At 44.6% G+C, this 12,955-nt stretch overlaps 1 protein-coding gene across 1 annotated transcript in view; it reads left to right on the top strand.

The window, feature by feature from the left end:
- The window catches only part of FLNB (filamin B), a 164,672-nt gene that overhangs the window by 79,845 nt on the left and 71,872 nt on the right, over positions 1-12,955 (top strand). Inside the window, exons 5-8 of the mRNA XM_058439100.1 lie at positions 8,418-8,536; positions 9,709-9,786; positions 11,383-11,545; positions 12,276-12,473. Coding sequence (XP_058295083.1) covers positions 8,418-8,536; positions 9,709-9,786; positions 11,383-11,545; positions 12,276-12,473 — 558 coding nt within the window. The remainder of the gene's footprint in view (positions 1-8,417; positions 8,537-9,708; positions 9,787-11,382; positions 11,546-12,275; positions 12,474-12,955) is intronic.

Raw genomic sequence — 12,955 nt, 5'->3', positions numbered from 1 at the left:
CTCGTGATCCACCTGCCTCGGCCTCCCAAAGTGTTGGGATTACAGGTGTGAGCCACTGCACCCAGCCTTTTTTTGAGACAGAGTTTCGCTCTTGTTGCCCAGGCTGGAGTGCAATGGCACGATCTCGGCTCCTGGATTCAAGCAATTCTCCTGCCTCAGCCTCCCAAGTAGCTGGGATTACAGGCATGCACCACCACACCCTGCCAATTTTGTATTTTTAGTAGAGACAGGGTTACACCATGTTGGTCAGGCTGGTCTTGAACTGCTGACCTCAGGTGATCTGCCCACGTTGGCCTCCAAAGTGCTGGGATTACAGGTGTGAGCCACGGCGCTCAGCCTTTTTTTTTTTTTTTTTTGAGCCGAAGTTTCACTTTTGTTGCACAGGTTGGAGTGCAATGGTATGATCTTGGCTCACTGCAACCCCCGCCTCTGCCTCCTGGGTTCAAGGGATTCTCCTGCCTCAGCCTCCTGAGTAGCTGAGATTACAGGTGACCACCATCACACCTGGCTAATTTTTGTATTTTTGTATTTTTATTTTATTTATTTATTTATTTATTTATTTTTTTGAGACGGAGTCTCGCTCTTCACCCAGGCTGGAGTGCAGTGGCACAATCTCGGCTCACTGCAAGCTCCGCCTCCTGGGTTCACGCCATTCTCCTGCCTCAGCCTCTCCGAGTAGCTGGGACTACAGGTGCCCGCCACCACGCCCGGCTAATTTTTTGTATTTTTAGTAGAGACGGGGTTTCACCGTGATCTCGATCTCCTGACCTCGTGATCCGCCCGCCTCGGCCTCCCAAAGTGCTGGGATTACAAGCGTGAGCCACCGCGCCCGGCCAATTTTTGTATTTTTAGTAGAGACGGAGTTTCACCATGTTGGCCAGGCTGGTCTCGAACCCCTGACCTCAGGTAATCCACCTGCCTCGGCCTCCCAAAGTGCTAGAATTATAGGTGTGAGCCACCGTGCCCAGCCTAGTTTGGAATTCTTCATAATAAAAAGCTTTTTAAAAAGGTAATATTTGAACTTCGGCTCCTGGGAAGATGGAATAGGACTTTGCCTAATTCTTTCTGCTAACTACAACTAAAACGCCTGGGCTATACATAAGGAAAACATAGGGAGCCTCTGAAAAAGGACGAGGCAGACTAACCAGGGATCTTGGGACTCGAGGAATGACACAGTACTGAGTTCCTTGGGTTTACTTTGCTTTATATATCCCAGACTTGGAGCCAGAGAAAGAAGCCGACAACCTGAAGATGCCAGTGGGCACAAACACAGAAAGTGCCAACAAAAGCTCCCCTGTCCAGCCAGAAGAGCAGGAAAGGGCAGCCCAGTGAGGCAGAAAACTTAAAGAATCACTGCTCTAATCCAGGTCCACACCAGAGAAAAAACTATGCAGCCCCACACTTACACCCGCAGAGGTGAATGGGGAGCCTAGGCTTTGACAGCAGTCTAGCAATAAGGAAGCCACTCCCCAGGCCATGGAGGAGCAGTATTGAGGCACTCCTACTCCCTCCAGCCGGAACTCCCATCTCCACGCACCAGTAATGAGCCCCCCAATCTTGAGCATCAGTGGAGGTTGAATGGAGAGCCTAGACTTCTTCCCCTACTGTTAGTAACAAGGTGTGTACCCTTCCCTCCCCTGCCAGAGTGGTATCATAAGACGCCAGCTACAACAGAACATTTACAGAAGACCCAGAGTCTCATTACATGATACCCCAAATATCCAGTTTCAAAAAAAAAAATCACTTGTCATACCAAGAACCAGGAAGATCTCAAACTGAATGAAAAAGACAGTTGATGCCAACACTGAGGTGATAGAGATGTTAGAATCTTACGACAAAAATTTTAAAGCAGCCATTAAAAAGGGCTTCAATAGCCAGACGTGGTGGCTCACGCTTGTAATCCCAGCACTTTGGGAGGCCGAGGTGGGTGGATCACCTGAGGTCAGGAATTCGATACCAGCCTGACCGACGTGATGAAACCCTGTCTCTACTAAAAATACAAAAAATTAGCCAGGTGAGGTGGTGGGCACCTGTAATCCCAGCTACTCGGGAGGCTGAGGCAGGAGAATCGCTTGAAACTGGGAGGTGGAGGTTGCAGTGAGCCGAGGTCATGCCGTTGCACTCCAGCCTGGGCAAGAAGAGTGAGACTCCATCTCAAAAAAAAAAAAAAGGCTTCGGTAAGCAATTAAGAACAATCATGAAAAAAAATGAAAAAATTAAAAATCTCAACAAAGAAATACAATGTCCCAGCAAAATAATAATAAACATTTAGGAGATAAAAAGAACCAAATGGACATTTTAGAATTGGAAATTGCAGTGACTGAAATAAAAACTTATTGGATAAGCGCAATAGCAGGGTGGAAGGACAGAGAAAAGAATCCTTGAACTGGACAACAATTGGTTGTTTTGTTTTAAGATGGAGTTTTGCTCTTGTCCCCCAGGCTAGAGTACAGTGGCACGATCTTGGCTTACTGCAACCTCTGCCTCCTGGGTTCAAGCTATTCTCCTTCCTCAGCCTCCCTAGTAGCTGGGCTCACAGATGCCCACCACCACTTCTGGCTAATTTTTGTATTTTTAGTAGAGACGTAGTTTCACCCTGTTGGCCTGGCTGGTCTTGAACTCCTGACCTTAGGTGATCCACCTTAGATGATCCAAAGTGCTGGGATTGCAGGTGTGAGCCACTGCATCCGGCCTCTGTAAGCTTTTTTCTGTGTTTAAAACTTTTAATTTCATTTTTGTACTTTTAAAACTTTTTTTTTTTTTTAAACACACACATTAGTCTAGGCTTACACAGGGTCAGGATCATCATTATCACTATCTTCCACCTCCACATCCTGTCCCACTGTCCCACTGGTAGGTCGTCAGGAGCAGTAATGTGTGGAACTGCCGTCTCCTGTAATAACAATGCCTTCTTCTAGAATATTTCCTGAAGGACTTGCTTGAGGCTGCTTTGCAGTTAACTTAATTTTTAAATAGAAGATGCACACTCTAAAATATAATAAGTATAGTATATTAAATACATAAACCAGTAGCATTGTCATTTATCATCAAGTATTACGTATTGAACATAATTGTCTGTGCTATATATGTTTCTATGGCCGGTAGCACAGTGGGTTTGTTTATACCAGCATCACCACAAATACATGAGTAATGTGATGCGTTACTGCGACGTCAGTAGGCAACAGGAATTTTTTGGCTCTATTTATAATCTTATGGGACCATCATTGTATGTGTGGACTATTTTTGACTGAAACTTCATTATGTAGCATATGACTATATTAGCAAATAAAATTGAGCTGTATATAATGAAGAAGTACACATTATAACCAAGTGGGGTTTATTCCAGGGATGCAAGGCCTGGTTCACTATTAGAAAATCAGTCAACAGCCAGGCGTGGTGGCTCACGCCTATAATCCCAGCACTTTGGGAGGCCGAGGCGGGCGGATCACCTAAAGTCAGGAGTTTGAGACCAGCCTGACCAACATGGAGAAACCCCATCTCTACTAAAAATACAAAATTAGCCGGGTGTGGTGGCACATGCCTATAATCCCAGCTACTCAGGAGGCTGAGGCAGGAGAATCACTTGAACTTGGGAGGTGGAGGTTGCAGTGAGCTGAGATCACACTGTTGCACTCCAGCCTGGGCAACAAGAGCGAAACTCTGTCTCAAAAAAAAAAAAAAAAAAAAAAAAAAAAAAAATTTCAGTCAACATAATCCTACCATATTAACAGACTAACAAAGAATTACATGATCATATCAATTGATGCAGAAAAGGCATTTGACAAAATTCAACAGCCATCCATGATAAGAATTCAAAAAAAAGAAGAATGGGGGAACTTTCTCAACTTGAAATAGAGTGGCTACTACAAGAAACCTACAGCTAACATTATGATTAATAGACTGAATGTGTTCTCCTAAGAGAAACAAGGCAAGGATGGCTGTTCTGACCACTCTTATTCAACGTAATGCTAGAAGTTTTAGCCAGTGCAGTCAGGTAAGAAAAGGAAATAAAAGACATGCATATTGGAAAGTAAGAAATAATACTGTCCCTATTTGCAGATGCAGATGATTGTCTATGTAGAAAATCCCAAAGAATCCATGAGGCGAGAGAAAACTCAAATACCCCCCCCTTAAATAAGTGCGTTGAGCAAGGTCACAGTATACAAGATCAATATGTAGAAATCAATTATGTTTCTATATAATTTAATGAACAAATGGACACAAAAGTTAAAAATAGCATATCCTGTTTATAATTGCGTTAAAAAAGTATAAATGTAATAAAACATATATAGGACTTAAATGCTGAAAACTACAAAAACACTGATAAATAAAAGAGACCTAAATAAACGGAGCTATATAATGTTTTCATGGATCGTAAAAGTCAAATAGTGGGCTGGGCGCAGTGGCTCATGCCTGTAATCCCAGCACTTTGGGAGGCCGAGGTGGGCGATCAAGACCATCCTGGCTAACATGGTGAAATCCTGTCTCTACTAAAAATATAAAAAATTAGCTGGGCGTGGTGGTGGGCGCCTGTAGTCCCAGCTACTCGGGAGGCTGAGGCAGGAGAATGGTGTGAACCCTGGAGGCGGAGCTTGCAGTGAGCCGAGATTGTGCCACTGCACTCTAGCCTGGGCGACAGAGCGAGACTCCGTCTCAAAAAAAAAAAAAAAAAAAAGTCAAATAGTAAAGATACCACCTCTCCTCAAATTGTCATTCAGGTTTGATGCAATTGCTGTCAAAATCCCAGCAAGAGTTTTTGCAGATAGCAAGAAGATGATTATTTTAAAACCTATATGGAAAGGCAAAGGAATTAAAGTAGCAAAAACAATTTTGAGAAAGAAGTACAACATGGAGGAATCAGCCTTCCTGATTTCAAGACTTACTGTATAGCTACAGAAGTCAAGATTTTGTGGTATTGGTCAAAGGATAGACATTATAGATCAATGAAACAGAACTGCAGCCCCACACAAATATGCACAACTGATTATTGACAAAGGTGCAAAGATAAGTCATTGGAGGAAAAACCTTTTCGGCACCTGGTGGCAGAGAAATTGAACATCCCTAGGCAAAACAAAACAAAAGCAAACCCCAAACCAAAAAACAAAAAACCCATATAACTATAAAACTTTGAGAAAAAAACATAGAAGAGAATCTTTGAGATCTAGGGCTAGGCAGATAGTTCTTAGATTTGACACCAAAAACATGATCCATTAAAAAAAAATAAGTTGGACTTCATCAAAATTAAAAACTTTTTAACGTTTTAAGAAGGATGGTCTGTCTCAAAGACTCAACATTGTACATGGTGGTTGGCCTTTATGTGCTGTTGAGGGTTTTCTTGCATTGAAGGGTGCACTCCTGGGTCACCCACTGTCCTGCAAGACAAGCTGTCTTAGCCCTCACCCTATAAAAGCCACCCGGACACCGTTTCAAACAGAACTCAAAATGTTGCTGAGACTGGGATCTGGGGGCTGGATTTTACTTTTACAAACAATTTAAAACCTTTTACAGTTAAGAGGATGAATATACAGGCTAAAGACTGGGAGAAAAAATTTGCAAACCATATGTCCAACAGAACACTAGTATCTAGAGCGTGTAAAAATAACTCTCAAATCTCAGTCGTTAAAAAACAGACAAACATTTAACCAAACAACCCAATAAGAAAATGGGCAAAAGACATAAACAGTTTCCGCTGAAGAGAACGTCCGTATGACAAAAAAACACATAGAAATTTGTTCAGTATCATTAACCATGAGAAAAATGCAAATTAATCCTAGTACACACTATCAGAACGGCTAAAATAAAAAGTATTAATACTGATAACACTAAATGCGGAACGGATGCAGAGAAACTGAATCTGGATCACTCACTCATACATTGCTGGTGGGAATGTAAAATGGTGTATCTACTTTGGAACACTGTTTGGTAGTTTCTTAATAAAGAAATAGGCAGGGCACAGTGACTCTTTTCTGTAATCTCAGCACTTTGGGAGGCTGAGGCCGGAGGATCACTTGAGCCCAGGAGTTTGAGACCAGCCTGGGCAACATAGGGAGATTGCATCTCTACAAATAATTTTAAAAAATTATACAGGTGTGGTGGTATGCACCTGTGGTCCCAGCTACTCAGGAGATTGAGGCAGGAGGATTGCCTGAGCCTGGGAGGTCGACGTTGCAGTGAGCCATGATTGTGCCACTGTGCTCCAGCCTGGGCTACAGAGTGAGACTTGGTCTCAAAACAAAAACAAAAACAAAACCTCAAAAAACAGTACATGCAACTACCATATGGCCCAACAATTGCACTCGTTGGCATTTATCCCAGAGGAATGAAAACTTACTGTTTAGGAGAGCCACTGTTTTTCCTTCTATATTCTCACAGCTAAACAAAAAAAACTTTTCTCATCTTCTCTACTACTCCTCTCAATATATCACTTCTGGTCACCAAAATCTATGGATTTCCACCCTCCATACTGACCAGTTCTCCAATTTTATGTGGACAACAAGTAGGTGTCCTATAATCAGTTCCCTTCAATTCTGACACTATCTACCTGAAGTTAGCGCAGACCCCATTAAGGGCTCAGTCCCTCAAAACTGCCCCTGACTTCAGGGGCCAGTCAGAAGTGGTGGGTCCTCAGGCAACCCGCAACTTCTGTCCAGGTTTGCTGCAAATCAGAAGTTCCCATTACCCCTTCCTCATGTTACGTTATTTGCTAGAGTGGCTCACAGAACTCAGGGAAACACTTACCTTTAGCAGTTGTGTAGTGAAGGATATGATAGAGGATATAGATGATGCCCCAGATGAAGAGGTGCACGGGGCAAAGTTTAGAGGGGTTTTGAACACAGGAGCGTCTGTCCCCATGAAGTTGGGGTGGGCCGTCCTCTTGGCACATGGATGTGTTCACCAACCCAGAAGCTCTCCCAACTCCATACTTCAGGGATGTGGAGGCTAAGTCACGTAGGCATGATTGACATTAACTGAGACTACAGTTCCTCTCTCTTCCCTGTAGGATGAGAGTGGGGCCGAAAGTTCTAAGCTTCTGATCACGACTTGGTCTTTCTGTTGATTAGCCACATCCTGAAAGCTATCCGGGAGCCCACTAAGAGTTGCCTCATTAGAACAGAAGATGCTGTTGTCACCAAGGACATTCCAAGGGGTTTAGGAACTCTGGAACCAGGGGCAGAGACCTATATATATATAATTTCTTACTATTTTATACTTATGTTCACACACACACACGCCCCTATGCACAGATGTTTACAGCAGCTTTACTGGTAAGAGACAACTAGAAACAACCCAGATGTTCTTCAGTGGGCGAATGGTTAAACGGTGGTACATCTATACCACGGAATATTAGCTACTCAGCAATAAAAAGGAAAAAAACCATTGATAGAAGCAACAACCTGGGTGAACCTGTAGACAATTATATGTAGTGAAAAAGGCCAGTCCTAAAAGGTTACATAGTTATGATTCCATTGATGTGGCATTACCGAAATAATAAAATTACAGCGTGGAGAACAGGTTAGTGGTTATCAGGGCTAAGGAGAGTGTGGGTGTGGTTATGAAACGGCAGCAGGAGGGCTCCCTGTGCTAAAGGGAATGTTCTCTATTTTGATTGTATCAACGTCAATACCCTGGTTGTGAGATTGAGTCATAGCTTTTTACCGTGTTACCACTGGGGAAACTATTTTGAGATGGAGTCATGCTCTGTCGCCTAGGGTGCGATCTGGGCTCACTGCAACCTCCACCTCCCCGGTTCAAGCAATTCTCCTGCCTCAGCCTCCCGAGTAGCTGGGATTACAGGCATGTGCCACCATGCCCGGCTCATTGTTGTATTTTTAGTAGAGATGGGGTTTCACCATGTTGGCCAGGCTGGTCTTGAACGCCTGACTTCAGGTGATCCACCTGCCTCAGCCTCCCAAAGTGCTGGGATTATAGGCATGAGCCACCGCTCCCAGCAAGGGCATTGTTTCTTACACCTACAGGTAAAATCTGTCTCAATGAATTTGCTCGATCATCTTAAAATAAAAAGGTTAATTAAAAAAAGATTGAATGTAATTTTTTAAATTGTCAGGCAATACAATAAATGCTGTTCAATGAGAAATAAGCTCTGCTCCTCCCTGCTGCGTTGCTTCCATCAAGGCAAGCTCTGCTACTACTTACTAACCACATTATTTCCACAATTTTATATAGACTCCTGACTGAGGTTCTCTGAATATCAAAATTGGATATTATTCAATAACATGGACAAAATTAAGGCTTTCAACCTGCCTGATTTTCCTTGTCATGGCAGTTTGTCCCCATTTCCCACATGGGATCTACAGGGCTGGGTCCCATCTCTCAGTTCCCTGAAAGAGATGCAGTGGGCGATGGCTCATGACACACCCTCACCTGGCTTCTAACGTGTCTGTGTAAACCTGTGGCAGGAATCGAGCCCACTGGAAACATGGTGAAGCAGCCAGCCAAGTTCACTGTGGACACCATCAGTGCCGGGCAAGGAGACGTGATGGTGTTTGTTGAGGACCCAGAAGGGAACAAAGAGGAGGTATGTTGGAGGATGCTGCCTCTCCTTTCCAGCACCTCATAGAGCTTTTGGGGCTTGTAATGAGGCCAGGGACTGTGCCTCCATTTTCCTCATTTCAGCTCACAACCAAAAGTGTTTTTTTACCGAAAGGATACTGAGGCTTATAGCTGTTAAAGTAACCTGCCCAAGAGCTGAGCCTTGAAATAAAATTTAAATTGATTGCCAGGGACACAGTGTTTAATGAAATAAAGGATACTTTGGATTTAGCAAAGGTGCCTTGTCAGTTGAGATTGATTGATTGATTGATTGAGACAGAGTTTCACTCCTGTTGCCCGGGTTGGAGTGCAGTGGCACAATCTTGGCTCACGGCAACCTTCACCTCCCAGGTTCAGGTGATTCTCCTGCCTCAGCCCGGCTAATTTTTGTATCCCGAGTAGCTGGGATTACAGGAACCTGCCACCACTCCTGGCTAATTTTTGTATTTTTAGTAGAGACAGGGTTTTACCACATTGGTCAGGCTGGTCTTGAACTCCTGACCTCAGGTGATCCACCTGCCTTGGCCTCCCAAACTGCTGGGATTACAGGCGTGAGCCACCGCGCCCAGCCTCAGTTGAGGTTTTATATACTGATGGCAAGAATAATAAGATAGTCTTGCCCTGCTCTCTTCCCACATTGGCCATTCTTTGGTTCCTCCCTCAGAGCCTTTGCACATGCTGTTCCTTCTGTCACTTATTTTCATAGGACCATATTTTATTCTTGGCATTTAGCATAATTTGCAATTCTAAGTTTACTGATGGATGGTCCGTTTCCCCCACTGGGGCAGGGATTGTGCCTGACTTGCTCATGTTTTATTTTTAGTACCTAACACTGGGCCCGGCATTTCATAAGCTTTCAGTGAACTATTGAGTGGATAAAGGTTTAAGTTTCTTGCTTCATATTCTCTCTTACCTAGAGAGTGCCAGCCTGACACTGGACACTGGAGAGTCCTGACTCTGTTATGCCTCTGCGCTGTGTGGTTTTGTTTCTGTGACTTCAAGCAGCTTCTCTCTAGGGGCGTTGTGCAAGAGGGACAGGAGCTCGCCAGCACCTTCAGTGTTCCCGACCTGGCAGCTCCTGCAGAACCCCTGCTGACACAGCATGCTCCTTACTCACACCCGGCACCTTTTCTAACTGTTGCCCACCTTCCCTCCTAGGCACAAGTGACCCCTGACAGCGACAAGAACAAGACATACTCTGTGGAATATCTGCCCAAGGTCACCGGGCTACACAAAGTAAGATGAAGCAGTATGGCCGTGGCTTGGGCTACTCTGGGGCTAGGAGAAGAAAGATAGCCCAGGAAGAAGAGTGTTTTTCTTAAGTGAATTTCTGATTTTCCTTTCTGATTATAGAACGATCTATGCTCATCATAGAAAATTGGAATCACTAGGATTCCCTCGACTAGCTAGGATGAGTTGTTTGCAATGTCGTAAGATTTTTCCAACTCCATCTAGGTAACTAATGGTTGCAGCTGTGTGTCTGGAGTGTAGATGCTGTGGTGACTACACTATAGATGGGCTCTTTGTCCTTGATTCTTTTTTTGGAGACAGGGTCTTGCTCTGTCACCCAGGCTGGAGTGCAGTGGTGTGGTCTCAGCTCACTGCAACCCCCGCCTCCTGGGCTCAAGCGATCCTCTCACCTCAGCCTCCTAAGTAAGTGGGATTATAGTCACCCACAACCACTCCCGGCTAATTTTTGCATTTTTAGTAGAGACCGGGTTTCACCAGGTTACGTAGGCTGTTCTTGAACTCCTGACCTCAAGCTATCCTCCTGCCTCAGCCTCCCAAAATGCTGGGATTATAGACATGAGCCACCGCACCCTGCTGGCTCTTTGTTCTTAATGCTTTCTTAAGAACTCTCCTTGGAGGTGCTCTGGAGGGGCTGTCAGCATTGAAGGCTGAGGATGGAGTAGTTCAGCTGAATATAGTAGAGGGAAATGGCCCTCCCAGCACCTGGAGAAATGATAGGGATTGAGGCCTCAGGTTCTTTGTCTTGGCAACCTTTCGAGTTCTGTTTGAGATGACATCCAGGTGACCTATAGGGCAAGGGCTGAGACAGCCTATCTTGCAGGAGAGTGGGGTGACCCAGGAGTACACTTTTCATTGGAAGAAAGCCCTCAACAGCACATAAAGGCCAATCCCATCATGTACCTGCCCAGACTTTGGAATACAGACTGTACTCACCACCTTGGGCTTTAGTGAATTCACCTGGAACGATGGCCTTAGCATTCTCTTAGACTCTTAGAATATGATGCATTTGGAGTAAATGCTCTTGAAGGGAGCATTTATAATGTAATTAATTAATTCCAATCAAGTATAGGTTCACATGAAACCCAACCCAATTACCCCCAAAAAATTTCAGAGATGAGAACAGTAACTCAAGTTTTAGATGGAAATCATTCTACTTTGTCCCAAATCCATGTATCTAAGAATGATCTTGGTCCCTTGAAAAAACAGTTTGGCTGTGGATTTGAAATCATGGAACTGCACATTTTATTCTGAGGGATAGTGGCCCATTCACTCCCTGAAAGGACTCAATGTCCAGAGATTGAAATGTGTTTATTTCCTATTAAAGAGACTAAGTGTATATAAGGTCAGCATTTTTATTTTGCTAAAGGCGTGATGTCCCAGACCCAGCTGTATGGCCGAAGGGGCCAGGTGGGAGTCCCATTCAGGCTGTTAAACTTGGTTCCAGGGCTCCTCGTTCTAGACACCTTGTGTGTGCCATCATGGGAGGGTAGGAGAGGTGATCATCAATGTATGTGGCTTGATGTCAGTCTTGCTGGGCACAGAGAAGTGATTATGTATTTCTCACCTATCTGTCACCTATAGGTCACAGTCCTCTTTGCAGGACAGCACATCTCCAAGAGCCCATTTGAAGTGAATGTTGACAAGGCCCAGGGAGACGCCAGTAAAGTCACTGCAAAAGGTCCAGGGTTGGAAGCTGTAGGGAACATCGCCAATAAGCCCACCTACTTTGACATCTACACGGCAGGTAATGTGCCTCTCCTCCATGGATCTGACCTTTGCGCTTTCTTCCAAAGGCTGAAATATAATCCTCAGGGACTTGAAGGCCTGACCTTTTGTCTTTTAAATCAAATAAATAATCAGACAGTTTTTTCAAATGTGTTATATTAGATTTTTCAAAACCAGCTTTTCTTCTCTAAAATACTCAGGCTTCACTTGAATAAGACATACTTCTTGAATTGTCAGCTTCTTTTCCATGTAGTAAATAGAAAATGCAGAAAAAAGAAACATTCAACCATAAACCCTTCCACCTCTAGAAAATAGTTGTTAACAACTTGGTGTGGACCTCCCTGAGGGCCTGTCTCCTGTTTGCTTTTTTTGTTGTTGTTGTTGGGGGAACAGAGAATCACTCTGTTGCCCAGGCTGGAGTGCAGTGGCATGATCTTGGCTCAATGCAACCTCCGCCTCCCGGGTTCAAGCAATTCTCATACATCAGCCTCTCAAGTAGCTTGGATTTACAGGTGTGCGCCACCACGCTTGGCTAATTTTTGTATTTTTTTTAGTAGAGACAGATTTCACCATGTTGGCCAGGCTGGTCTCGAAATCCTGACCTCAAGTGATCCACCCACCTCGGCCTCTTAAAGTGCTGGGATTACAAGCGTGAGCCACCACACTGGTCCTGTTTGCATTTTGCACTCAGCAGCAGTGAGCTTTCAGAGAGGGTGACTTGGGCTCATGGAATACTTGCTTTCTTGTAGGAGCTGGTGTGGGTGACATTGGTGTGGAGGTGGGAGATCCCCAGGGGAAGAACACCGTGGAGTTGCTCGTGGAAGACAAAGGAAACCAGGTGTATCGATGTGTGTACAAACCCATGCAGCCTGGCCCCCACGTGGTCAAGGTCTTCTTTGCTGGGGACACTATTCCTAAGAGTCCCTTCGTTGTGCAGGTTGGGGAAGGTGAGTGCTGGGTGGCTGGCCACATCTGCTTCTCATGTGGAAGCTGACTGCACAGCTGGGCAGGGAGGTCAGGAAAACAGTCAGGGCCCAACACTGACCTTATGCCTATCCCTTTTCTGCCAGGGCTACTTCAGCAGTAAGTGGCTTGCTTTGTCCTCAATATATTGATATTAATATCTTCTATGAGCCATGCAGAGACCTAAGTGCTTTACTTATATGAACTCATTTACTTCTCTCCAAAACACATGTACAGGAGAGTCATTATCCTCATGGAGGGAGGTGGAACTGAGGCAGTGGGAGGAGTCGGCAGCGTAACTGAAGTTAGCAGCAGCAACATGGGCCCTGCAGCCTCCATTGCTTGGCCTTTACTGGCCCAGGCACTTACCATGACTGCATCTAATCATTGCACCAGCCTGTGTGTTGCAGGTGCTATTATTATCCCTAGCGTGCAGGTGGAGATGCTGAGGCTTGGATAGCATTAG

The sequence above is a fragment of the Hylobates moloch genome, unplaced genomic scaffold, assembly GCF_009828535.3.
Source record: "Hylobates moloch isolate HMO894 unplaced genomic scaffold, HMol_V3 SCAFFOLD_5, whole genome shotgun sequence".
Classification (NCBI taxonomy): Eukaryota; Metazoa; Chordata; class Mammalia; order Primates; family Hylobatidae; genus Hylobates; species Hylobates moloch.
The sequence above is the reverse complement of the archived record's forward strand: the minus strand, read 5'-3'. Positions and strand labels throughout refer to the sequence as shown.